Here is a 27,432-nt window from a genome sequence, read left to right on the forward strand (position 1 = left end):
GAGGTGCATGTCTTTAATCCCAGCATTCAGGAGGGTCATTGAATTCCAGGACAGCCAGGGATATGGAGACAGACTTGCCTCAAAATTTTTTTATTAAAAAATTATGTGTTCATTATTGTATGTATGGTTTCTGTATTCCATGAGGTTTCCCACATGCTCTGGCACCCCGCAGGGGGTCACAGAACAACCTTTAGGAGTTGGTTCTTTTCTTCCACTGTGACTCCAGGGGTCAAACTCAGGTCATTAGGCTTGTGTGTGTGCTCTTATCTGGCTGACAGTGAGAGTGGGGAGAGAGCTGGGGTCCCCTCCAGACAGGTAATTACAGCCTGTGGAACAGGGTGTGCCCAGGGAAGGGTCCACCTAGACGTCTCTCAAAGCCACAACTGAAATGCTGGCCACTGCCACCGGACAGCAGTCTTAGGCACCAGACCCTGTTCTGCTACTAGATTGCCTTGTGACTACCCTTACCCTTGTCACTCAGCAGGTTGCTTCCTGGTTGGGAACATGCTGTATTGAGGGTCTTTTGTGCTAGGATTGGCCAGGAAGTCCTGAGCCTGCTTCAAAGGACATACACCCGGGCTGGGGATTTAGCTCAGCGGTAGAGCGCCTACCTAGGAAGCAAGGCCCTGGGTTCGGTCCCCAGCTCCGGAAAAAAAAAAAAAAAAAAAAAAAAAAAAAAGAACCAAAGGACATACACCCCTACTGAGTAGGGAGGACATACACCCTCCTGAGTTGGGGGAGGAGGGACATACACCTCCATAAGTGGGGAGGACCTACTCCTTCCTGAGACGGGGGAAGGACATACACCTTCATGAGTGGGAAGGACTGGCCAACCACTAAACCCAAGAAAGACAAAACAGTTCCAGACAGTGATTCATAGTGTGATGGAAAGAAGCCAAGGCCGTCACAGAGGGCATGGTCCCATTTGACCGAGTGGGCAGGTCTTAGAGCGGTAAATCAAATACTGAAGGAGTCACTTGTGGACAAGCCAATGCAGAGGCCCAGAGCGATGTGTTCACAGCCGGTAACCTAAGCCGGAAGAAGCCCAGAAGTGAAGCTCAGGGTTTAGTCAGGGAGGCACGGGAATGAAGAATGGGAGGAGGGGCCAGGAAACTGACCTGTCTGTCAGAGATTGGGTGGACGGCGACTAAGTCTGTGGATCTAGCTTCTACTCAAGGCAGATTTCAGATGCGCTAGCGGGGAAGCCAGGGAGGGATGTTGGACAAGTGACCCTGTATCTGCTGTGGGTATCCGGGGAGGGAAGCATCAAAAATACACCTGAACGAGAGGCCCGACTTCTAGAGAGGGTGCGGGGCCTCCGCTCAGGCAAGTATGCGCTCATTAAAATCTCCGAGACAATTTCCCTGGCTTCAGGCTAAAAGGAAGATGTGAAGTGCAGCTTGTGTTCGTAGTGGGAGGAGTCAGAGCTTGCCTGAGCACAGTCCTCCCCCACGGGCAGTTACCACACTGACACAAATGCAAAAAAGAAAAAAAAAACATCAATTTTATACAGTTTGTGGTTCAGAAGCAACATATGTAGAAGACGGTGGGGCAGTCCAGGCTGCCCCACCCCACCTGAACGAACTCATTCCTGTTCCCCAAGGAGCACAGAACCCAGGACCCCTGCCTGACAGGACCCCTAGTTACAAGCCCCTGGACAGGGGTTAAGCCCTTAAGGGTCAAGGTTAGGGGGAGGGGACCAGCACCTTGCCCCCTTGGGGCCCACTGGTCCATTGGTGTGTGTTTGTGTGTGGGTCTCTGTAGGGTGGGGAATGATCAATGATCGTGGATATCTCTCCCCAAGGTTGGGGAGCTAATAAAAGTAAGAAGAGGGTTTCTTGGCACAGGGCCCCCACAAGGCACCACTGACCCAGACTATAGGCCGGCACAGACCTCTTTGGTCCCCAGACCTCTCCCAATTCCCAATGTCTATTCACCCCCTGCAGAGTTCCTGCTGTTTAGAGGAGGGCAGAAAGCAGCTCAGCGCCCTTTCCCCCCCCAGCAGACAAGCAGTGAACCGACCAGAAGGACCAGAGCTAGCAAGGACCCTCTCCTGCTGCTTTGGGCTCCTGGAGTCCTTGGACCGCCCCTACTGCCCCTACTTTTTGCACTGGCTGTTACGATGAATAAATAAATAAATACTTCCCACCTGCCCACCCGCACCCCTACAGCTGGCTCTCCTCTTCCTCCAGGGAGCGGTTGAGTCCGGGGATGAACTTGAGCAGCCGCCTGCGGAAGCTGCGGTACTTGGTCTTCCGTAGACCGGCGCCGCACAGGGCCTGCTCACGGGCCTCAGTCCAGAGGGCTCCTGGCGCGCCCCCGCCGCCGCCCCCGCCTGGGCCCGCGCACCGCACACTGGCGCTGCGGCTGAGCGTGGCACAGGGTGGGGACACAGCACGACGCCGGAGTCTCGGCGGAGCCGGGCCTGGCGCGCCTGGGTGGGGGGCAGCGCCTGCGCTCGGCGCCCCAAAGAAGCACGTGTGATACACGGCGTCGTCGGTGTCCCCTTTGGCCCGCCGTGAGCCCCCGCGGGCACCCCCAGGCGCTGCGAGCAGAGGCCCAAAGGGCAGCGAGCCGGGAAGCAGGCCTGCGCCGTAGAGGCAGGAGCGCACGGACTCCAGTGTGTCATAGATGCTTGGGTCCTTCACCACCAGGCCTGCGGGGACAGAAGATCAGGGAGCTTCCAGAATCCTGGGGCCAGAGCGCCCTAGGCTAAGGGTCAGAAGGCATGGGCAGAAGATCCTGTTCTTTCCTCGTGGCTACCATCGTGGGCCCTGGGCCCTGGGCTCCGGGCCCCAGTCTTTCTGTCTGTAAAGCTGGAGTTAATAAACTCAAGAACGCCACTTAAGACAGGAAGGCAGTCCACAGAAAGGATACACACATACACACACACACACACACACACACACACACACACACACACACACGTGCGCGCGCACATGCACACCACACACGCACACACTTCCTCTTTTGGAGACAGGGTCCTTCCACAGAACCCTAGCTGTCCTAGGACTTACTACTGTAGACTAGGCTGGCCTCAAAGATCAGCCTGCCTCTGCTTCCTGAGATTAATGGCCTGCACCAAGCAGCAGTACTCAACCTTAACCTCCAGAGGGCGACTGCGAGAACAAAACTGTATATCAGCTTAGGGTAACGTGGGGTCCAAAGTAGTAGCTCCAGGCCACCCCTGCAGAGGGCAGCAGCCTGCTAGTTCTAAGAGGGGAGGGCTGATGGGGGTGTCCGCCGCGACAGCCCGACCTACTCACCGTGCACTAGCCGCTGCTCCTGTACCATAAGCGACCTGTATTCGCCCCACTTCTCATACAGGGTTTGCTGTAAGACACATGCAGCCAACTGTCAGGACTACCGGGTCACCAGCAGGATATGGGGACAAACATGGGAAAGGGAGAAAGGCACAAAGGCCCCAGGGCTAACAGAGGTTAAGAAAGGTGCAGGAACCCTTAAAAGGGCCTGAGGGGCAGGGACCAGGAAGAGGAAGGCAGATTCTAGACTTTCTTGGTCCCCACCTTAAGGTACTGCAGGCGTGCCTCCAGTTCTGCCTTCCGAATGGACGTCCCATACAGGGTTTCCAGTCTGATGGATGGAGGGGGAACAAAGGCTGAGCAAGCCTGAAGGCTGAGGAAACAGCACAAGGCTGAGCTCAGGAGCCCTTAGGCCCTGCATTTAGACGTGGATGGATACCTGAGAACGTTGCCAGATGCTTTGATGATATCCACAATCTCCCGGTGCCGGATGCCTTCCACGTTGAGACCATTGACACTGGCGATGGTGTCCCCTGTCAAGAAGAGCAGAAGTCAGTATCTGTTTCCCAGGGCATGGAGGAAGGACTCCAGCCATTAAGGGCAGGATGGTGACCTGGAGAACCACTGCTTTCCACAGTGGTGGGGAGACCTGGGCATCTATCTCCTTTATCCCACTCAAAACACACAAAAACCAGTTGGGTGATAGTGGTGGCACATTCCTTTAATCCCCAGCACTTGGGAGGCAGAGGCGGGCAGATCTCTGTAAATTTGAGGCCAGCCTTGTCTACAGAGCAAATTCCAGGACAGCCAAGGCCATACAGAGAGACACTGTCTCAACAAACAAACAAACAAACAAAACTAAGAAACAAACAAAACCTAAAACCTAGCCCAGCATGGTGTTCCATGCCTTTAATGTACTCCCAGCACTTGGGAAACGCAGGCAGGCAAATCCCCAAGAATCTGAGGCCAGTTTGGTCTACAAAGCAAATTCCAGGACAGCCAGGGCTGTTACATAGAAAAACCCTCTCTCTCTCTCTCTCAAAAAAAAAAAAAAAAAAAAAAAAAGCAGAACAAAATAAAACAACGACAAATACATACAACCATAGCCTTTTCTCCCTGAACAGAGACCACCAGCTTGTGTGGATAGAGGAACCTGGAACCTATGCTAGGTTCCAGGGATCTGAGAAGAAATGAGTTATCAAATATGCATACCCTCAGGAATCTCTCTCCCTCAACACAGAGCCCTCCCAGGTGCCTTTGCTGCTCCTGGAGTCAGCTGTTTCTGTTTAACCCACATCTGTCATGAGAGTCAGTCCATACAGGTGAGGCATTGGGTGAACAGGTGCCCAACTGGGAGCTGGCCCAGGCTCCAGGCAAGTGGGCAAGAAGGTAAGGGCCAAGGGGCAACTGTGCTGACAGAATATGTGTGGATCCATGGAGCCTCAGGCTGGCAGACTGGGACCTTAGGGTCTCCATCATTTGACTCCTGGATGAAGGGCACAGCACAGGTGCCCCAGCTGGAGAAGGATAGGTCCTCATGCACCACTGTGAGGCAGACCCTGGTAGAGAATACTTCTCTACCAGAGTCTGCCCAGCTGGGTTGCCCAGCTGCCCGGAGGTAGAACAGCTGCTCGCAAGAAGAATCGCTTTCCCCTGGCTTCGCCACGCAAGCTTTTGCCCGTCCCGCTTTGCAAAAGACCTGCACATGGTCCCACAGGCAATGGCCGGTGCGTCCAAATCTCAATTCAGGATTCTGTTAATTCTTCCGGCCTTCTCCAAGTTGAAGGATGAAGGAGGGGGAGAAAATGCCTCTGCTTAAGAGTAAAGTTATGCACTGCCCCCAGAGCCCTGTGTACTCTGGGCTCAAGGCCTACCTGGCGTGAGCCCAGCCAGCTGGGCAGGGCTGGACTCGTGAACTCGGCAGACAAAGGTCACCATCTCCACACGCTGCTCTTCTCGGTGGTGAAGGCCGTAAGTCTGTGAACAAACGCCCGGATGTTCAGCAGAGGCAAGCACACGTATCCGTCCTCCAAACTGTCCTCCCAACCCTCCCCTCTCTGTGCCCAGTCTTTCACACCTGGATCTCGAAGCCAAAGGTCTGGTTGTCTCCCTTCTCCAAAGTCAGAACCTTCCTGCAGAAGACACAGGGTCAAGATCACCAAAGTTAAGAAAAGTATGGGAAAGCTGGCTCTGGTGGGCCCACATCCGTGATCCCAGTCCTTGAGAGACTGAGGCAGGAGGATGATGCATTTTAGAATGAGCTGCAGAGTGAGGCTTTGTCTCAAAATACAAGGTCACAAAACAAAAACACAGTCCCACAGCTCAGCACCCAGGGATGTGGAAGTCTGATCTTAAACATCCCAGAAGGACCCACAGTCTCCTGTGACAGCTCATTCTCCACAGATTTTTGGAATGCCCTTCCCAAACCCAAATGAATTTGGCCTCGGGGAGCTGCACAGAATAAACTAGCCTCGTAAGTGGGGCAGCTAGGGGGCAGAGGGGAGGTGGCAAATCAGGAAAGGAGGGTGCCTACCAGCACCCCAGACTCCTAGTGAGTCTGACCTTATATTCACTAACCTACGGCCCCCAATTTGGCCCCCCAGGCTGAAGCATCCAGGCTCTGATGCTTTGAGGAAAACACAGCCCCAGCCCCGGGGGCAGTCACGAGGCTGGGCGCAGACCACAGCTGCCCCTCCCAGCTGTGGTGCGGCCAGCCCACCAGATGTGAGGGCTGGGGGAGGGGAGCCTGGGGCCACCCCTTCCCGAACTGAAGGCTGACTGCAGGACACAATGGTTTGGAGCCGCTCCAGACCCTAGGCCGAGGGGGGAGCCCAGAGTTTCCTCTGCCCACCCCTTCCCCTTCCTTTCCACCAGCCAGAGGCAGAATGAAATGGCTCCTAAGGCCTCTTTGAGTCTGGCAGCCTCAGAAAGGCCCCCAGAGACCAAGCCCCTAGTTTCTATCCTAAGTCACAGCCCCAGCCACCTAATGCTGGGCAAGACACTTCTCTTCTGCGGAAGCCCTGTATGTTCTGGGGCAGGAGCAGGGGAGACCTGGAAATTCTCTGTCTGTCCCAGTGCTTTCTGAGTTCCTGGAAGGGTCTGTGAACTTTTACTGCAAAGAGCCAGATGGTAAATATTTTGGGCTTTGTGGGCCCTGTGTGGTCTCTGTCGTGTATGGTTCTTTGTTTTTATAACCCTTTAAAATATTAAAATGAGCTGGGCACGGTGGTGCATGCCTTTTTTAATCCCAGCACCTGGGAAGCGGAGGCAGGAGGATAGCTTGAATTCCAGGGCAGCCAGGGCTCTGTAGAGAGACCCTGTCTCATAAAGCAAAACACAAAACAACAACAACAACAACAACAACAAAAGCCAGTTTGTAGTGTGTGTGTGTGTGTGTGTGTGTGTGTGTGTGTGTGTGTGTGCATAATGTCAGATTCTTAGTTAAAGGGCCAAACAGAACAACCTGGCCAGGAAGACACCATTTGCTGGACCATTTCAGAGGAAGGTCCTGAGCTTGAGAAATAGGCAATAAGGGAACCTTAGCCCTAGGTCCTAGGATGAGCGCCCATCCACCGTCCAGATCTCAAAGCCGTCCTAAACGGCAGCTATGGGATGGCACCAACGTAGGACTAGAAGTCTGAGCTATAAAACCAGTCAGACTCAAACAGCTGGTCACGGAATGCCCACGGTGTGGGCCTGCCGGGGGTGGGTGGGGGAGTGGGGGTGGGCTCAGGGAAGCCACAGAGGACAGGTTAGGTCACCCCCATGGCGGCTCCTCCTCCCTACCCCCACCTCTCACTAATCCAGCTCTTCCAGGAAGACACAACTGGCATTGATTGGGGGTGGTTAAGGAGCACCTAATGACTCAAAAGTGCCCCCCCTTGTTCTGCCGCCCCTTCACACAGCCCACACCCCCACCTGCCCCTCAATCCAGCAGGGAACTCATGCTCAAGGATGGAAGATGCCTCCCAGGGGAGTTGGGCTGAGATGCTCCACCCCCCCACCCCCCCCACCTCACTTTTCTGGACCACAGCAGGGGTTTTGGGTGGGGGTGACTCACCGTTGCTGTTCAGGACTCTGAGTAAAATTCTTCCAACGGAATCCTGAGCCCTGGGTGGGAAAATGGCCCGAAAAGATGATGAAGGGGCTATCCTGGGGCAATGGTGAGAAGGGGCTATCCTGGGGCAATGGTGAGAAGGGGCTATCCTGGGGCAATGGTGAGAAGGGGCTACCCTTGGGCAGACACTGAGGAACCCTCTCTGGGAGGACTCACAGGAGCCTAGCTCCAGCACAGCATCCCACTTCCTGCTGCCTGTCTTCTCCCTCCCAGCTATACCTCTGCTTTGGTGCTAATGTAACTATTTACCAAAGGCAGCTCCTGTCATCACTCCCAGAGTTCACACTGTCCCTGGGACCTCGGGGTCACATCTGTCCTGGGTTCCAGACCTGTAAACTCAGCCTCTGCTAACCAGCTTGGGGAAGAATGTGACTCTAGAGTAATGTCACCACCGGCATCATGTCTAATGGGTCCAGACTTTGCAGGCCCCGAAACCTGGGGCAGGAGCTTCCCTGGGTTGAAGAAGGAAGTAAGAGTCTTACTCCACAGACCCACGCCATCTGGGTCTCTCCCTTTTATTAAATGCTGGGTTCAGGCAAACCCAGTATTTTGGGAGAGTCAGGGGCCTGGCAATGCTAGCCTGAATGTGGCAGAGGTGTCAAATCTCCTAAGAACAGGTTCCCTGGGGGTAGGTAGAGCAGTATATTCCAGATGAAGCTGGCTGTTATGTCCCCCAAACCTGAGTCTCTTGATATTGCCTTTTTTCCCCCCTGGAACAAAATGACTAAATAAATAAAAATAAGTAAACGTCAGAATCAAACTTGTCTCACTATACTTGAGAAACTGGTGGTTGTGTTGTTGTTGTTTTTAAACCAATAACCTAAAACAATCTCTGTCCCTCCTAAGATTTTAGTTCTTGGAGGAAGTCTCATCCGGGACCAACCCTTTCCCCAAGTGCCAAACTGCCTGAGGCCTTCCTGGTCTGTGCTTTTGTTAACACTCTCTACCCCCATAAGCTACCCCAAAGCAAGGAAGGGAAGGTGACCTTCCTCCAGCAAAGATTAGCCTCAGGGTGGGGAACTTACCCAAATAGGCCAAGAAGGAAGGACTGGGCAGTACAGAGAGACCCCTTTGTTTTTCAACCCGATTTTCATAAAATGCAAATTCTCAACAAGCTGTTCATTGTATGTAGGGGGGAGCCAGGGACCAGGAGAGAAGGAGGGGGCCCGCGTAGGGAAGGGATACTCATCCCTTCTCCTTAATCTGGGTCTTGGCTCTCGGCGTCGGAGGACTCAGGTCCTCTCAAGCCAGAGGAAGAGCCTCACTTAGAGGGAGACTTAGGGCAGAGGGCGGGTGCGGCCCGCATCCTTCCTGCCCTGTGACTCTCCCACCGCGTCCGGTCCTGGCTGAAGTTAGAAGAGCGGTGCTTTCTCATCCCGCATCTAAGATGCGGGACAAAGCGAGAGAGTCCCTGAGCGCAGGAAGCCGGTGTCCCTGAGGAGGGGGCGTTCTTGGGAATTCGCAGCACTACTTCTAAGGGGTCATTGGTGTTTCTCCCGCCCAGGGCTCCAGGACCCTCAACTTGTTCGAGGCAAGAGGTGGGGTTCCTTCTCTAGCCCTGCTCCAACTCTAGAAGGTGCTGGGGCGGCAGGGTCCTGAGAGTTTTTAGACTTCTGGACACCCGCAGGCGGAGCAGGAGGCGGCAGAAAGCCAGATGGAGCAAGCTGGAGAAAGGGGGTGCTGAGGCGGAGTCAAGGCAAGAGAGTGGGAGGAGATGGGGCATCCGCGCGTGGGGAATGGAGCGGAGAGCCACCCGAACTGGGGGTGTTGTGATGGCGGGGGCCACGGTCTTCCGAGACCGGAGTGGGCAGACTTGCGCCCTCTGAGGACAAGGCCGAGCAAGGCGAGTGGCCCAGGGTTGGAGAGCCGAGGAATGTGGCAGTCACCCGGCGCGGCTGCCGGTGAGTTGGACCTGCCGAAGGAAGAAGGCAGGGTACCGAGTCTGGGGATGCAGGTTAAGTAACGCACCTTTCGGCGGGGCAGGGTGCCCCCGGACACGGCGAGCGCGCGGTACAGCTCCGCAGGGTGATAGTCCTCCAGTGCTGCGTACAGCTCGTCCCCGGGGGCTCCCGGCGGAGCGGCGGCAGCCGGGGGGCCGGAGGGGGTCGGCGCAGCGCGAGCGGCTTCGGAGTCGGGAGCCCGGCCAGCGGGGTCCGGCGCAGCCGTCGCCTCCTCCTTCTGCTGCAGCTTCCTGAGTCGGCGAAGGGTCATGGCTCCGGCGTCCGGCGCCCCTCGGAGGCCGCACTCACTCCGGTAGATGGGGTTGGCGACGGCTTTGGGACGCCAGCCCAGCGGGCCTCGTGTAGCCTTGCTTTATAGACTCCCGAGAGGCGTGGGGAGCGGCCTCCAGTGGCCTCGCCCCACGACACGCAGGCACCGCCCCCGGGGGGGACCGCTATGGCGAGCCCCGCCCACAGTGCCACCAACCAGGCTCCGGGGAAACTCTGGGGGACTTAGCCGCTCAGTGGGGGAAACCTAGCTGCCCCTGGCAGCGGGAGGGACAGGACATCTGGGGCGAGCAGGGGTTTACAGGCTACTGGAAACAATCTGTGAACGCACACTGAATGAAGTTGGGGTACGGATGATGACTTTAGTGGTTCGTGGAGATAGGGGCACAGTAAGGAGTCGTGGTAATTAACCTGAGGGAAGCTTTGAGATCAGGGAAGCAGGGGGTCAGACTCGGAGTGGAGAGACTGCAGGAAGCCCTAGACTAGAGAGAGAGGGAGGAGGGGCCGGGGCTGCTCAGGGGGAGGGTTGTGGTTTCTGAAGTAGGAACTGGGAGACACCTCTGAATTCACCCGCCGGAAGCCCCTGGGGAGTGAGGGACTAAGGGTTTTTCATCTTCCCACCTGCACCCTAGAAGAGCTAACTAAAGCAGCCTTCCTTTCCCAGGGCTAGGAGAAAGGGAAGCCGTGGAAACCGGCAAGCAGGTTTAATTCCGAGCCCTCCTGGAGCCACCCCCAGGCTCTCTTCTCTCTGGATGCTGGAGTTAAGGCTCCCGTTCCTCACGTGGGGTTTGGAATATGCCCAGAGTAGGGTCTCTGAGTTGGGTCCTGACCGGTGCTGAGCCTTTCTCTAGTCCCGTCTTAGATACCATTTCTCAAGCTCTTTGTTACCATGGCTGCCAGGCTGTGGGAGAGGCGGGGATGACCCACAGCCCAAGTCTGTCGTCAGTGGCGCCCAAATAAGAAGCAAGAAAGGGAAGCAGTCGGTGTCTAGACACCACAGAAGGAGACTGGGGCTCCACATTCGGACACGAGACACGACATATGTGCTTTGCGTACATCATAACAAACCTTATGATACAGGTACCATTGCTATCCCTTCCAGAGGAGGAAACTGAGACCCAGACAGAAAGCACCTTGCCAGGAAGGTCACTCGGTGACAAAGCTGACGTCCCAAAAAAAGCACGTTCTGGAACTTCTGCCTAACTACTCTGCGATGCTGACTTCAATTCTTCCTGGTGAGTTTGAGCCCTGCTCTGTGCCAGGGACTGGCTAGGCACTGGTGTGACAGAGGTGCTTGGTCTGGGAGCTTACCTACTGTACCATACCATGGTACCTTACCTTACTTACCATAAAATGGGGGCGCAGAGGCCAGGAGGCCATATCTCAGAGGCCAGAAAAGATTTTCTTCTATCTGTTCATCAGTTTGGCTGTCTCCCTGTGTCTTGCCGCCCCTCCTCCAGACCCCCCCCCACCTCCTACCAGGTCCCTGCGCCCTCACCGCACACGAAGTATGAGTGGGAGGGGTGATCCTCCACCCTCAGAAATTGCACAAGTCCAGATGGCAGGATGCTCGTGGGGTTGGGGGGTAGGGGTGGCTCAGAGTCTATGTTAGCTAAGATGTAGCTAACATAATGCTTCTCTTAATGCTTCTCTCCCCTCTTTAAACCACCAAGTGGCAAGGGAGTGTTGAGGGGCCAAGGGAGTGTCGGTGGGGAAACATGGGACTCTATTGAGAGCATTAACACAGATGGACCCCTGGACCGTCTGTTGCCTGACAGACGGCATCTGTAGCAGGGGAGGGGGTGGGGAGTTATGCAGGCAGAAGGCACAAAAGTTTGTATTACATTTATTCTAGTTCTTATCCACGAAAGGACCCTCCCCCAAGGGATCCGTAAAGGAGCCACCTGCCTACTCCAGAGATTTACTTAGTTAACGCCTATCTAACAGCCCTGTTGACAGACCTCCTTTGTGCTGATAGAGAGGTAGATACCTCTCCCCCAACAACCCTAGTTTGTGCAAGTCCGACTGCCTCTGGCCTCCAGGTGAGAAGCCACCACAGGGAGCTGAAGTTCTCACCTAAGCAAGAAGGTGCTAAAAAATCCAGAGCAAGTGTGAGGCCGGAAGAGGCAATTTCTCTAAGCCCTTGGCATGATTTCCTCAAATCTTAGGATTTCAGAGCTGGAAGAGGCCTCGTGTTCTGGAAAAGACGTGTGTGGTCCAAGCCCTCCTGCCTGCGACAGCAGCCAGAGAGGCAAAGGCTGCCCCAGAATGGGCTCAGGAACCCAGGACTCTAGACAAAGACTGCTAATTCAGCAGCTGGCAGCTAGGGAGAGGGCTGCCTGATTCCTCTGCGGTTCCACGGTTTCTCCAGGGACGGATGGATAGTCCTGGGTGCCTCCCTGTGGGGTGGTGATGCCCTCTGCTGGTCATGAGCCTTGTGGTGGAAAATATCTCCAGACTCAAGGCCGGCCGGAGCTCGGCGCCACCTGGAATTTGGGATCCCATACAGCATTTCCTCCCAAGAGGATCTGTAGTGAACTGGTCACTGAGTTCACAGTGAGGAAGTTGTGAGGAGGGAGATGCTGCGGGTGAAATGCAATCCACAGTACGGCTCCAGAGCTCAGCCTTCTCGCACCTCCTCCTAAGCCACGCCCCTTGTCTAGTTATCTGTTCTCCTCCAAGGACCAGGCCTCCTGCCGCTCCAGAAAGTCTTTTACCTCCTCATGCCTCTTAGCAAATTCCCTGTGGATCTGCTCCTGAGAAATCTATACTTTGTCTGAAACTTATGTTGAAGCAGGTGTCTTGTTCCCAGGAGTTCAGGTTTCCCAGCTCTTTGGCTCCAGCTGCCCTGGCTGAGATGGGGTTTACGGGGGTGGGGGTGGGGTGGAGTGAGGACCTGGGTAGAGTGGGATTAATAGGGTCTGTCTAACGGACAAAGCCCCTTCTCATTTCTTTTCTTTTTTTTTTTCTTTCCCTTCTTATTTCTTTAGGGACAACCCCTTGCCGTCTCCCACCATTCCACAATTCCTTGTGAGGAGCTGGAGGAAGTGACTCCTGTGACCCTACAGACCTGCTTAAGCTCTGGGGAACCCTCGGGAAGTTGGAGCACTAGAGCTGTGAAAGTTCAGAGCCCGTAGAGTCCCAGTGAGTCAGTTACTTCAGGGCACAGAACTAGCAAGAATGAATAAATAGCTCGGTGGATGCCGCCTCTGCTTCTGTGAGGGAGTGGGACGGGGTGGGGGTAATGCGGGAGGGGGAGGGGGAGGGTTGGCAGCAAGAGAGGGCCCGGGGCTCAGCTGGCCCTCTGGTCCACCAGGAATGACTGACAGGACTGGGTCTCAGCTGCATGATGTCACTGCTTGCAGGAGGCACAGAACAGCCGGTGGGCAGCTGGCTGGGCAGGGAATGCTTGTTTTCTTAGTGGCTCCTATTGCCTAACAGTGTTCATGGCATGGTGTTGTGTTGGTGCTGGGGCCTTGCTGGGGGAGGGTTCTAGCAGCGGGTCTGATCCAGTACAGCTCAGAGACCTGACTCCCAGGAGTTCTGCAGGTAGGAGCCAGGTAGATAGGACGCATTGTGTTGGATATGGGGATATGGGTGTCTCCTGGTCTAGTCCCATCCAGAGGCCAAGGTCGACCTGCCTCTTGAATGGCCAGGTTGGAGTGACAGAAGGAAGGGACACTCAGTCTGGTTTTCCTCAGAGTGGCAGCAGGTCACTCGTAAGACACGGAGCATATATTTTCCCACCTCTCACTTTAGCAGGAGAAATGCAGAAATTGAAAGCTCTTAGGGCAGGGACTACCTCAGATCTCTTCCCTGTTGGGAGACACACACCTGTTCAGCATCATAATCCCTGGCTTTGGGGGTGGGGGGTGGGGATGAGCAGCATTGTGCATCAGGCTGCCCAACCCCCAAAACACACGTGTTAGACCTCCGGGCCACGGCTTGCTCTCTCTCTGCCACTGACTTCAGACAGAAAGCTTCCCCTGTCTGCATGGTTGTCTGGTCCTGCCTGAACCTGTCTCCTGCTCACTGGCTTTGCCTCTCCTCGAAGAAGTTCTGGTCTGCTACCATAGCAAGTGCCTCCCTACAGACAAACAGGGCCATATTACTCCCCTGCTTACAATCCGCTGTGGTCTGGAAGTCGGTGTCCCACAGACAGCCCTCGCTTCACAGTGATACTAAATGGTGGAGGGTTTAGGAGGTGATTCGGTGGGGCAAGCGCTGTACTGGGCAGCTTTGTGTCAACTTAGCTGAAAGAAGGGAGCATCAAGCCTCGTGGTGGTGTGCGTGCCTTTAGTCCCCGCACTCAGGAGGCAGAGGCAGGTGGATCTCTGAGTTGAAGGCCAGCCTGGGCTACAGAGCAAGTTCCAGGACAGCCAGGGCTACACAGAGAAAAAACAAGAAGAAAAAAAAAAAAAACAAGCAAGCAAGCAAGCAAGCAAGCAAGCAAGCAGTGTCTCCATAGGCTCTGGCTGTAAGGCATTTTCTTAATTAGTAAATGATGGGGGAGGGCCCAGCTAAGACAAATAAACCCTTTCCTCCCCAACGTGCTTTGGTCATAGTGCTTTATCACAGCCATAGAAACCCTAAGACAAGTGATCTCATAAAAGAGGCAGATGGGGGTCTGTTTCCCTTCCTGCCATGTAAGAACTGGACCAAGCTCTCTGTTAATACTGATGCTGCTGGTCTCTTGATTTTAGGGTTTTTTGTTTTGTTTTGTTTTTAAAGATTTACTTATTTTCTGTATATGAGTATACGAGTACACTGTAGCTGACTTCAGACACACCAGATCCCATTACAGATGGTTGAGCCACCATGTGGTTGCTGGGGATTGAGCTCAGGACCTCTGGAAGAGCAGTCGGAGGAGCTCTTAACCGCTGAGCCATCTCTCCAGCCCGATTTTAGGGTTTTCAGTCTCTAGAAATGGCAGGTAAAAGTTTGTGTTTATAAATTATCCATGAGAGTGGTGGTGCAGGCCTTTAATCCCAACACTTGGGGGCTGGATTCTCCCACCTCTCCGCTGAGGCATACATAATACCACACACCCAGTTTTATACAGAGTTGAGAATTGGTATACACGCTAGCTAAGCACTGCCAACTCAACTACACTCTCAGCCGCAGGAGGCTTTAACTTAGGGTACAGAATTCTAGCTATCAAGAAAAGGTTGGAGACTAACACAGGAGGGAAAGTTATTGATTAGCATAGTCAGAGGGAGTTGTCTAGGCAGAGGTAACAGCATTAGTTTCACAAAGCTACATAGTTGCCATTTCCGTCTCTCGCCCCGCCCCCACTGGAAGTTGTGACTTCTAAGCTTGGGGAAAGCCCCAGTAGATTTCCCTCCTTATATTTCTGGCTCCCTTAACATGGCCAAAAACCTTTGGATTTGTTGTTGTTCTTGTTGTTGTCGAGATTTATTTTTACTTTGTGTTCTGCCTACAAGTATGCAACTGCCTGTGTGGTGCTCACAGAGGCCGGAAAGGACATTGGAGCCCCTGGAACTGGATGATACAGTTCCCAGCTGTACGTGAATGTAGAGGAGGTTGGCTTCAAACTCGTGGAACTAAGTTCTGGGATGGAAGGTATGTGACAGCCAGCAGGGCGCCCTTGTTTTTAGAGACGAGTGCTGTTACGTAGCTCAGGCTGGCTTCAAATTGTCTCAGCCTCTCAAGTGCTGGAATTACAGGTCATATGATGGGTACTGTAGTGCTCTGGATAGGTTTTTAAATTTTTTATCTTGACTTCATATATACGCCTGGCCACACATCCCATGTCCCCTTACCCTTTTTTTGTGCACTTGTTATTGAATGGTGATTTTTTTTGACTGGAGCCCCTCTGTTTCAAAATGTTACCCCACCTTCCTCTCTCCTTTGTGATCCCCAGTGTCCTGTCTGTCCTGATCATGGTACCTATCCTCCTTAGTAGCCATCTGTTCTGTAGGAAGGGAGCCTTAGAGGGTCCTGTCCTTGCTTCCCTAGACCCCCCTCACTGGCAGTTCTGGGATGCCTGGGGTATTGCTCTATAACACAGCCTTTCCTGACCTGCCTTGCATTTGTACAGATGTGACCGGTCTAGATTAATCGCTCCTTGAAGCCAGGGGCCATGGCTCACATGCCTTTGTGCTCTGCCTGTCCTAAGGATGCTTAGGAAACATCCAAAAGCTCACCTGTCCCTGAAACCTCCAGAGCCCACACCCTCATCTTTGGCTTCCAAAAAAACATTCTCAAAAGGGTCTTCTGTTGGCTGGTCCTGGGACCCACCAGTTCACAAGGATCTGCTACTGGCTGCTACCTTCCCTGATCCTAGGACCCACCAGCTTATAAGCTATAGGGCTCAGTTGTTTGGTCAAGTTTCAACATAGATGTTTCTGTGAAAAAAATGTTTAGATGTGACTAGCATTTACATCCGTGGGGTTTTGTTTGATAGTCATTTTTTGTAATTTTTTTATTTTATGTGCTTTGGTATTTTGCCTGCATGTATGTCTGTGTGAGGGCATCAGCTCTGAGAGTTAGAGATAGTTGTGAGCTGTCATGTGGGTGCTGGGATCTCTGAGTTTGAGGCCGGCCCGGTCTACAGAGCAAGTTCCAGGACAGCTAGAACTACACAGAGAAACCCTGTCAACAAATAAACAGACACCAAAACCAACAACAAAACCCAAACAAACAAAAAAACAAAAAACAAGACAAAAAAGACTGGTCCCACAGTCTGTTATGGAGGCTGGTATTTACATTTGAGAGAATCACCCAGAAAAACAACACTCTGAGTCTGCCCATGAAGGAGTATCCTGAGTTAGGCTCTAACGCCTGAAGGTTTAGATTATATTAAGGTGGGACACCTCCCTGCTGTGGGCTGCACCATCCCATGGGCTGCAGTCTCGGAGTGCATACAGGAGAAGGAAAGCTGAGCTGAGCATGGGTCCTGGCTGCCGTCCTGGAGTGAGCAGTGTGACCAGCTGCAGCTTCCTGCCCTGGTCATTAGGACAGACTGTACTCTCAAACCATGAACCTAGACCACCTTTCCTCCTTGCTGCTTCTGTCAGTATTTTGTAACGTTTGTTTGTTTGTTTGTTTGAGACAAGGTTTCTCTATGTAGCCCTGCCTGCCTCTGCTTCCCAAGTGCTGGCATTAAAGGTGCATCACCAAGGCTTATAGTTTTTATAACTAAGAAACGGTAACTAATATAAGGGCGCATTCCCAATGACCTGCAATCCTCCCACTGAGAACCTTCCCAAATTCCCAGTGCCACTGGGGACTGGAGACCAAGCTTTTAACATGGACCCTTAGGGGACACTTGTGTAAGTCACAGCAGATGCAGGTGGGTTTTCTACAGCTGAGAGCCTTAAATTGAGGCATCCAGGGGAGGGAGGATTTTGCCCTTAGATTCAACACCTCAGCATCAATTCTCCCTTGGGGAGCTGGTCTGTTGGCTACTTTTTAAATTTTTTGACTTGCTAGCTTCCTCACTACGTTCTCGTTCTCAATGCCTTAAAACCTGTCTCCCTCTAAACACTTCCAATTACCCTACTTTTTCTGCACAACCCTAGCTATACCGACCACTGGCTTAATTTGAAGGCCTTCCATTTCTGCCACGTGCCAGTCATGTCCCGTCAGAGGCTTGTACCATATTACTGATTTTGCTTTGTGTTTAGCAAGCAGATTCCTAGGACTGTGAAAATCCAAGCACATATGGCTCAGGGGGAAAAACTGCTATGAAACAAAACACCAAGTGATTCACCCTTCAAAATGAGCCCATGGCTTTGGTGACACAGTAACTTTCAAGAGTATGGAAAGAGGTGCCAGAATGAAGGCTGTTCTGATTTTTAGGTTGGCAAAGCTGGCTCTGCAAACCATGCTGAGACCTAGGACAGGTGAGAGGCTGACCAGTCATAGGATGGTCTGCAGGGTCAGGACTGAGGTCATGCAAACCTCTGAAGAAGGGGTTAACAGGTCAGACCAATGGTAGTCACCTTGTATCTCAGCCTGGGTAATAACCACAACTCCTAAACTGTGAAGGGCTAAAGCGGTGGGCAGGTTCTACAGTGATGTTGTAAATAGAGGTCTTAGAATTGTGTGTTCATGTGCCACAGTCTGTGGACATTTGAGGATGATTCTGTTTCTGTCTCCTATCTCACTGTGCAAACACTCTAACAAACTGAGTCATCCCGAGGCCACGCGTTTTCAGTAGGGCTTTGCCAATATTAACTGCACAGCATGACTGCTCCCTTTCAAACGCTTTTATGGCCTTTATTTACATGGAAGACCTGCAGAAGGCAGCATACAGAAGTTGCAAGTCCTTTCTACAACAGCAGTCTACAAATGGAAGCCGTGGGCCTGGATGTTAGCACATGGTGCGTGTGAGTTACCTGCAGGACATACGTACCCACCCACCCAAACCTACTGTAGCACTTGTTACTCGGGGTCCCCCAGCCCACAGCTACAGCATTTACACCTAGTTTGTTGGAACACGGTCCAAGAATGGAGCCATGGGAGGAGAATTCTGAGTGCTTGTGAGAAATATCCAAGAAAATAAGACATAAGTCTAGTGACCTTACTTCCTTCAAAACTTGCCATGTGCAATTTGTTGATGAGAACTTTACTCCAGTGCCATTTCTCAACTCCCAGAGTATAAATTGTCTGATGCTTTGAATAAGGCTGGCTATTGCGTGAGACTTCAGTCTACCTCAGTTTTAGGCTCTGCTCTCCCAGGTCCAACCAGCAGCTAGATCAGCGAACACCTTCCATGTTCTGAAGATCCCTGGTAAACTGTGCAGACTCACCCCATCTCCTCAGTGCCCAGAACACAGTCACACTTCAGTCGAGGTGAGGGAGTAAACTGCAGAGTGGCCGGCCCGTGACTCACCAGAGATCACACCCTTTTTATAAACAGACCAAAATGCTAACAGACGACACAAAGCCGGTCCCAGAGGATCTAAGTGTCCAGGTCAGCAGTGAAGGAATCTGCTCAAGTGCAGCACACAGAGGACCCATGCCCCTCTCCGGCCACGCCCTGGGCAGTCATTATATATGGGAGGCAGATGGCATCAGAGCAGCTCTGTCAATAAAACTTTAATAATGTACAGCAGAAACTGGACAGGCTCGTTCTTATATTAAAACAAAAATTTCCTATATTACAATATATTTACACTTGCATACTGGAGAGGTAAAGTGTCTAAGTGGCTATTTTACAGTCCTTTCTAATAAATTGTACAAAAAACAAACAGAAGTACCGAGAATACCGTTCAGGGGCCTTGACGGCGACCTAAGAACGGGCTTAGACTTGGTCTATGAATCCAGAATCCAGAGGTGCAGGTAGCCCTGTGGATCAGGGTGGCCTCAGGGAGCCAAACCACAGCTTCAGTTTCTCCCAACTCTCAGCTCAATGTAGAGTGATGGGGTGGGAGTGGAGTTTCCCCCAAACCTGCTCAAGTCTTCCTGAGAGGTGGACGAGCTGAACTGCACAGAGGGCAGAAGGGTCTCCTGGGAGTAGTCCGGTGGTGTGGGGGTGGCTGTGGGGCTGCTGCTGGCAGGTAACAGAGGCAGAGAGGATTCTACCATTCAACCACCTGTAATCACGGAGACTCAGCTGCAGGGTGGGAAGTGGGAGGTCAGCAGGGGTGGGTAAAGAGGTTCCCCCAAAGACACAGTTGGGACTCAAGGGATACTGTTCAGTGGCCAGTAAATTGGCCCAAGGAATTAAAGGAGGATCCCTTTAAAGCAAGGAAAGAAGCTATACACCAGGAAATAAATAGAAAGACCGAGACTATGGGGAGACAGTTTCCCTGCGCATACTCATGCCTCCCCTGGGGCAGGAAGGGCTCCCGGCGATGAATTCAGTCTCCAGGCCCCACCGCTTGCCAGGGGCTCCCCTTCCCGTTCCTTAGTGGTCTTTAAGAACAGAGCTCATAAAGGTTCTCAGGGTCAGCCATGAGTACTTCTGGTCTCAAAAGTGGGTGCTCATCCACTCACGATTCAGTTCTCCCTCCAGGAGCAGCGCCCGGGCCTGTCCCTCTCTCAGGAGATCCTCCCAGGCCAGCGCTCAGCAGGCACACAACCCAAATTTGCTGAGTGAATGTCTGGAAAGGGTGCAGCCAGCCGGACAGTGCACAGAAGGCCGGGGAGCTGCTCATGGGATGGGGTCGGTGTGCAGGGCGTAGGAGGCTGCCAGCCCCATGGGGAAATGCGGCCCTTCCTGCTCAGCGGGATCAGGCTCAGGAGCAGAGCGGGCGTTTCCAGTGACTGAACTATGTGCGTCTGAGTCTAGACAATTTTTGTTTTGTTTGTTTTAGGGATTTCTTTAAAAAACAAACAGACTAAGAGGTAATTGTCACAGAGATGGTTCTCCTTTTACAAAACTTAACAATATTAAAGTTAAAATCCTGACCCTTCCCCTAAAATAAAATAAAATAAAATAAAATAAAATGAATTAAAATAAACCACTCCAGTTAAAAGTTATGGCTTCAAAGTTATTATATACCTAGATGCTGACCAAATCACCACCCACAGCCAGGCTTCTAGAACCCATTAAATACTACACTTGGTTAAACCCCATACTCAGCTCAGACTGCTCTCCTCAGCAGGGACCCTAAAGTGGATGCAAACCTCTCACCTTCCCTCTACCCTGATCAGAAATCCAGTACAAGGCGGCCCATGCAGATGCCTCCCTCCCATCCCAGCCTCCCTCCCCACGCCCTGCAGCCCACCCCTCCCCACCCTAAACCCACCACTGCCACTACCACCAAAAATATACACTGCAGTTTGCAGGGTCTGGGCGGGGCAAACAGATGTTACATTCCTTCCGGTCTGAGTCCCAAGCTCCGGCTCGGGATTCCTCAGGCTGTAAGGACGGTGCCCTCGGGCTGGCTCATTTCCCATGGCTGATGCTGAAACACAACACCCAAAACCCAGCCGACATTCTTTCTCTGCTCATCGAGTCCCTCTCATTTTGACCCAAAAGTTTCTCCTACCATGGACAAGTGGGCCAGCTTTGGTTCTGGACTGAAATGGAAGAGGAGGGCCTGTGACACAGGGTGGGTAAGCAGCCTGCTGAGAAGAGGACCTCCAGGACAGGGGCTGGGGGCGGGAGACACCTCAGGAGGGTACCAGGTTAACTACGTGCTGCTCATTGTGAGAGGCAGCAGCACTCACTCAGAGACAGTACAGCCACCACACCCTGGCCTGCACATGCACAGAAAGCTCAAGCAGGTACACACACACACATCTACACACACATCTACACACACTCATACACACACTCACACACACCCACACACACCACACACACCCCACACACACACACACACACCACACACACACACACACCACCACACACACACACACACACACACACCCACACACACACACACACCCACACACACACACACACACACACACACACACACACACACACACACGGGCGAGGCACGGACCAGGCACAATGTGAGACACACCTCGGCACATGCGCACTTGGCTGGACAGACAGGCAGCAGGTTGTGTCTCTAGGGGCAGTCCCTCCAGATGAGAAGGGGATGGCGTGGCTCAGGACTGCCCACGGGTAGAAGGGAGGACACTTCCGGTTCCTCTCAGTATCTGCCAGTTGACTGGTCCCTGGAGGAAACCTGCAGTCCTGTGGACCACACGGTATGGGGGCTGCTCCCGGGCGAGCCCAGCACCCATCACCACTCCTGGCAACATGCCAGATGCACTGGGCCTTCTGTCCTTCCCACTGCACGAGTGTGAGTTGTGGCATCGAGTCATCTACATGATTTGCTCTCAGAGTCTCCATGCCATCAGGAGGTAAATATAAAAAGTGTCTGTCTCAAACCCAGTAGGGAGTGTGCGTCTCCCAGGCTCTGTCCCTCTTGCAGACCAGGGCTCTGGCCAGAGGGCTGGGCAGAAACAAGAGGTAGGCCTCCACGCTTGCACGGTGGCTGCAGGCATCCTCACTGCCCAGGTTCTTTGCGTAGGCAGAGGAACAGCTTAAATCTTCACGTCTTCCTGCACGCTTAGCTGGGACAAAGTCTTCTTGATGCGCAGCGCTGTCAGGCGGGCAGCACCATTGGCGTACCAGCACTCCCGCATCATCTTCCCCATCACTCGCAAGGCCTGTGAGAGATCCAGTGAGAGACCCGGTGAGAGACCCAGTGAGAGACCCAGTGAGAGATCCAGTGAGAGACCCAGTGAGAGACCCAGTGAGAGACCCTCAGTGAGAGACCCAGTGAGAGACCCTCAGTGAGAGACCCGGTGAGAGACCCTCAGTGAGACCCAGTGAGAGGCCCAGTGAGAGACCCAGTGAGAGATCCAGTGAGAGATCCAGTGAGAGACCCGGTGAGAGACCCAGTGAGAGACCCTCAGTGAGAGACCCAGTGAGAGACCCTCAGTGAGAGACCCGGTGAGAGACCCAGTGAGAGACCCTCAGTGAGAGACCCAGTGAGAGACCCAGTGAGAGACCCTCAGTGAGAGACCCGGTGAGAGACCCAGTGAGAGACCCTCAGTGAGAGACCCAGTGAGAGACCCAGTGAGAGACCCCCAGTGAGAGACCCAGTGAGAGACCCTCAGTGAGACCCAGTGAGAGACCCTCAGTGAGAGACCCAGTGAGAGACCCAGTGAGAGATCCAGTGAGAGACCCAGTGAGAGACCCAGTGAGAGACCCTCAGTGAGAGATCCAGTGAGAGACCCAGTGAGAGATCCAGTGAGAGATCTTCAGTGAGAGACCCGGTGAGAGACCCTCAGTGAGAGACCCAGTGAGAGATCCAGTGAGACCCAGTGAGAGACCCAGTGAGAGACCCTCAGTGAGAGACCCGGTGAGAGACCCAGTGAGAGACCCTCAGTGAGAGACCCAGTGAGAGACCCAGTGAGAGACCCAGTGAGAGACCCTCAGTGAGAGATCCAGTGAGAGACCCAGTGAGAGATCCTCAGTGAGAGTGAGAGACCCAGTGAGAGACCCAGTGAGAGATCCTCAGTGAGAGACCCGCATGAGAGAGACCCACAGTGAGAGAGAGACCCTCAATGAGAAAGACCCCCAGTGGCTCATCTCCACTGCCTCCCTGTCCGTCAGGTCTGATCCACTCCATGATGCTTTGAAATTTTTTCCTAGGCTTCTCCTTCCTTAAGGGGCAGAGGTGCAAGGGGAGAAGAGGCAGCAGCAGACCATTGGTTCTTTCCCATCTCACCCTCAGCTAAATCCAAGGTGCCCAAGCATGCTGGAAAATGCAGTTCTCTTACACAACCACAACCAACTGGTAGGCACTGGCTAAATGTGAGCCCTCAGCTGGGTTCCTGGGTACAGAAACGCCCCCTAGTGGCCAAGCTCCTTAAAGGTAGAGGTGTGCTCTCCCTACACGGGAAGGCAGGGGTGTTGGGAGAGGAGGCCCTAACTGAATAGAGTTGAGCATTAGCAGAGCTGGGCCTACCCTGACACCTACCAGAGGTAACCTGGGATGCTCTCAGCATAAACATAAGGCAATGTGTAAACAAAGATGTGCTGTTCCCACAGCCTAATCTAGATGTAAAGTCTGTTACAATGAAGCTGCAGAAATTAAACAATGTTCTGAGAGAAAGGGCTCCTGCCCCCTGCTGGCAAGACCTGGTTTTCTTGAACTCTGTAGGACTCTAGTGCCCCATGTCGGTTAAGGCTGTCCTAACACTCTTCTCCTTTCAAGTACCTCGCCACCCCATGTGCTGGAGACTGGAATTCTAGTTCTCCCTCCTAACTCCAACCCCTCCACACTTTTCCCCCTCCCCACACTGCCCCCCAACTCATCCCTCTTCCCTCCCTCTCACACCCCTCCATCCTGCCTCAGATCTGTAGTTTCTACAAAGGCCTCTGTCTCAGGCCTGCCTCTTTCTGGGGCACCCAGTCTGCACGCCATCTTCCTCGCTGGTGTCCTCGGGGCCACCTTTCTAGTCTGACAGGCCTGTTATAGCTGCCCTGAAGAAGCCGCCAGGCTTGCCCACGGCCATGGCCACTGACAGGCTCCCCCATTTCTGCTTACTCTTGTCTGTCCTGCCTTGATTGCTCCCCATGGCAGGGAGCGCCCTTTTGTCTGGGCTATTACCTCCAAAGGGTTAATCTGCACGGTGGCCAGAAAAGTGACTACAGTCAGAGGCCTCGGTGCAGCACGAAGTGAGTGCCTCGTCCTGAAATACCTAGACAGGAGATGCTGTGACCCTGGTCCTCAGGCCTGGAATGTCCGCATACTCATCTACAGAGCAGGGACCAGGACCACGCTCGCCTGAATGGAGCACTCGCTCACTTCCTACCTTCCTTCCACTTGCAGTCTGAAAGTGATCGTGCTTACTATTTTCAACGTGCTTGCTGCGTGTGACCCACCTACAGCGTGAGGCCAGGCGTGGAATTTTCTAGCTATAGCACTACATTAATGATAAAAAGCTTTACATTTTGGATTTACAGATAAAGGGTATATTCAAAAGTCAAACCTGGGAGTTGGCCCATTTTAAAAATATGTTTCTTAGCAGAGACAATCGGCAGATGAATAAGCCACAAACGTCAAGCAAGCTCCTACCTCATAACTCTGCCACCAGTTGGGGACATTGGGCCGTAGCTTCTGGTCACAGACGACCTTTCGCATTTCCTCAATGGAAGGGTCAGAGGGCACTAAATCATAATATGGCAGTTGATACTCTTCATGGACTCCTAGGAGAGGAGAAAACAACCTGTCAGCGACAAAGGAGGAAGGACAGCTACGCTTTCATCTGCGTAACCATTTCTCACTAAAATAAACCTGGTTCCTTTTGGGGTTTTTTTTGTTTTTTTTTTTTTTTTTCCCCAGAGCTGGGGACCGAACCCAGGGCCTTGCGCTTGCTAGGCAGGCGCTCTACCACTGAGCTAAATACCCAACCCCATAAACCTGGTTCCTTTGGAGAAGGCGGCTGATTCCAGGCACGGACGGTGTAAGGAATGCACAGGAGCCCAGCCAAACACCGCAGTCTGGGCATCTGGTTCTGGTGTATAGGAGATTGGGGCAGGAGGGTGGGTTCAAGAGGATCTCATAACCCCAACAAAACTTGAAAATATAGCCCCAAAGTCTTTATTCATTAAAAAAAAAAAAGCTTACAAACTATCCGGCTCCTAGGGTCACTTGAGCATTTTTCAACTGCCCAAAGCTGATAAAATCTAAATAAGACTAAGAAATCTGAAAGGAACACTTTTTCTACTTTTCTTTTATTATTTTATTTTGAGACAGGGTCTCTCTATATAATCCTGGCTGTCCTGGAACTCCCAAAGTAGACCAGGCCAGACCTGAACTCGGGTCCTCTTGCCTCAAGCATGCATCACCTCGCTGAGCTGAGCAGGAGCTCATGGTTCACAACAATGTTAGGAGGAGCCCACCCCTCTGCTGGGTGCTGAGAGTGAGTGGCTACCTGAGTGGGGGGTGGGGTGGCTCCTGCATTTCCTTCTTCAAGCATGCACTGTGGCAAGCAAACAGATAGGAAGGCAAAGCCCTTCTTTACTAGCTTGAGGCAGGGTCTCACTATGCAGTTTGAGCTGGCCTTGAACCCATGGTCTCTGAAGGTGGGTACAGACCAACATATCCTGTGGTAAGGTCTTCCTTCAGGAAAAAAGCAGTCAACTTGCTGAAGGTAAACGACCTTGAATCAAGGCTGGCATGTTGGATTTTAGCCTCTAGTCATTCTGGCTTTGTAAATGGTCACTCTGATTGTCAACACCACAAAGGGAGACGACATTCTCTGACATTCGGTGCTTTGTATTAGAAGCCCTAAAGACTAAAGCCACAGAACATGTTTGCACCAAAGGAACAACATAAGAATCCCCAGCCCAAACGTGGCTACCAATTCACAGGAGATCACACTACCAATTCACAGGAGCCCCAGGAGCAGGAGCAGGAGGCCTGGGACTCCAGAGGGACAATCTGTGGAAGGTAGTCTGGGAAACTCCAATATAAGCAAAGTGAAGACAAAAAACGCAGGGAAACTTACGCCTGAAGAGACTGGGGATGCATCACTGATGGTGGCATCTGGACTCTGATGTGAACTCGCTGAGTGGTCAACCCAGGCCTTGCTCACTGCTCGCTCTAGGCAAGCTCTCCACTACAGACCTATGCAGCACCCCAGTGTCCTTTTGTTTCTGAGATAGAGTCTTGTTATATCTACCTAAGTTGCCCTCAAGCTCTCAATCCTCCTGCCTCAGCCTCCTGGGTACTAGGACTGCAGGTCTGCACCACGGCACCTCCCAGCAGCCCCTCTGCCTTCTGACTGTCTCGCTCAATTCCCTGGAGCCTCCTACTTACAATATTCTTGCTGCGGCATCCTAGGATTCCCTTTTAAAACTAACTGTCGTATTTTTAAATTGTTTCCTTTAGATTTATACATAAAATAACTCATAATAAAAAGTTAAGAAATCTAGAGCTGGGGTTGGGGATTTAGCTCACTTGCCTAGCAAGCGCAAGGTCCTGGGTTCGGTCCCCAGCTCCAAAAAAAAAAAAATAAATAAATAAATAAATAAATAAATAAATAAATAAATAAAAGAAAAGAAAAGAAAAAAAAAAAAAAGAAAGAAAGAAATCTAGAGCTGAGCCTGATGGGTCTTCCTTAACCCAGGCCTTAGGAGTCTGAGACAGGAGGATGAAGGACTTGAGGTCATTCTGGGGCAAAGTGGGAGCAGTACTTTTCTCACTTGTATCCCCGTCCTAACAGAATAGCCTCGATCCACCGCCACACCGCATGGCCACCGCCATGCTGAAGTACCGAGCCATCTCTCTAGCTCTATGAGGTAAGATTTCCAAACAGAGAATCTGACTTGGCAATAGCTATCTAAAGGGCAGGTGAGAGCTGACACTCATGCCTGGGCCTGTTAGACTCTCAGATCTGTGCATGCCACAGTCACGCTACAGTCATGTCACAGCCATGCTACAGTCACGCTACAGCTATTCCATAGTCATGCCACATCCGTGCTACAGTCATGCCACAGCCAGGCTACAGTCACGCTACAGTCACGCCAGAGCCATGTCACAGTCATGCTACAGCCAGGCCACAGCCAGGCCACAGCCAGGCCACAGTCACGCTACAGCCATTCCATAGTCATGCCACATCCGTGCTACAGTCATGCCACAGCCAGGCTACAGTCACGCTACAGCCATGCTACAGCCATGCCACAGTCATGTCACAGCCAGGCCACAGCCAGGCCATAGTCATGTCACAGCCAGGCCACAGCCATGCTACAGCCAGGCCACAGTCATGCTACAGCCATGCTATAGTCATGTCACAGCCAATGCCACAGTCACACTATAGTCATGCTACAGTCATGCCACAGTCATGCCACAACCAGGCCACAGCCATGCCACAGTCATGCTACAGCCATGCCACAGCCATGCCACAGCCATGCCACAGTCATGTCACAGCCATGCCACAGTCATGCCACAGTCATGCCACAGCCATGCCACAGCCATGCCACAGTCATGCTACAGCCATGCCACAGCCATGTCACAGCCATGCCACAGCCATGCCACAGCCATGCCACAGCCATGCCACAGTCATGCCACAGCCATGCCACAGCCATGCCACAGTCATGCCACAGCCATGCCACAGCCATGCCCCAGTCATTACACATTTAGCCCCACTTTTCTGGATGTCACGAGGAAGAAGACACACACTTATTCACAGTTTAAGTGTTGCACATTGTACGGCAGGGCTGAGGGGACAGCTCAGGGGGTGAAGTGCCCTTGTGTAAGCAAGGGGCTGAGATCAGAGCCTCAGCATTCATCGGAAGCTGGGAACACATCTGCAAGCCGACTGTGGGACCCCTGGAGCTCCTCGGCCATCCAGTCTAACTCAGGGGTCAACTGGG

At 52.7% G+C, this 27,432-nt stretch overlaps 2 protein-coding genes and 1 long non-coding RNA gene across 3 annotated transcripts in view; 1 reads left to right on the forward strand and 2 right to left on the reverse strand.

Annotated features, from left to right (window-relative positions):
* Positions 1-1,479: 1,479 nt before the first annotated feature.
* Tamalin (trafficking regulator and scaffold protein tamalin) lies at positions 1,480-9,716 on the reverse strand. Its single transcript, XM_032885045.1, has 8 exons — positions 9,349-9,716; positions 7,324-7,373; positions 5,341-5,395; positions 5,138-5,240; positions 3,703-3,796; positions 3,528-3,594; positions 3,267-3,333; positions 1,480-2,656 (listed from the first exon to the last, which is right to left on the reverse strand). The coding sequence occupies exons 1-8, from the start codon at positions 9,589-9,591 to the stop codon at positions 2,166-2,168; spliced, it is 1,170 nt and encodes a 389-aa protein (XP_032740936.1). The 5' UTR covers positions 9,592-9,716; the 3' UTR covers positions 1,480-2,165.
* Positions 9,717-17,860: 8,144 nt separating this feature from the next.
* On the forward strand, positions 17,861-19,894 carry LOC116883813. Its single transcript, XR_004385793.1, has 2 exons — positions 17,861-17,956; positions 18,496-19,894. It is a non-coding gene; the product is annotated as an uncharacterized LOC116883813 (long non-coding RNA).
* Positions 19,895-20,843: 949 nt separating this feature from the next.
* Positions 20,844-27,432, reverse strand: part of Acvr1b (activin A receptor type 1B) — a 40,632-nt gene continuing 34,043 nt past the window's right edge. The window contains exons 8-9 of the mRNA XM_032885056.1: positions 24,131-24,261; positions 20,844-21,710 (exon numbers count right to left, since the gene is read on the reverse strand). Coding sequence (XP_032740947.1) covers positions 21,585-21,710; positions 24,131-24,261 — 257 coding nt within the window. The 3' untranslated portion in view covers positions 20,844-21,584. The remainder of the gene's footprint in view (positions 21,711-24,130; positions 24,262-27,432) is intronic.

The sequence above is a fragment of the Rattus rattus genome, chromosome 1 (assembly GCF_011064425.1).
Source record: "Rattus rattus isolate New Zealand chromosome 1, Rrattus_CSIRO_v1, whole genome shotgun sequence".
Taxonomy (NCBI): Eukaryota; Metazoa; Chordata; class Mammalia; order Rodentia; family Muridae; genus Rattus; species Rattus rattus.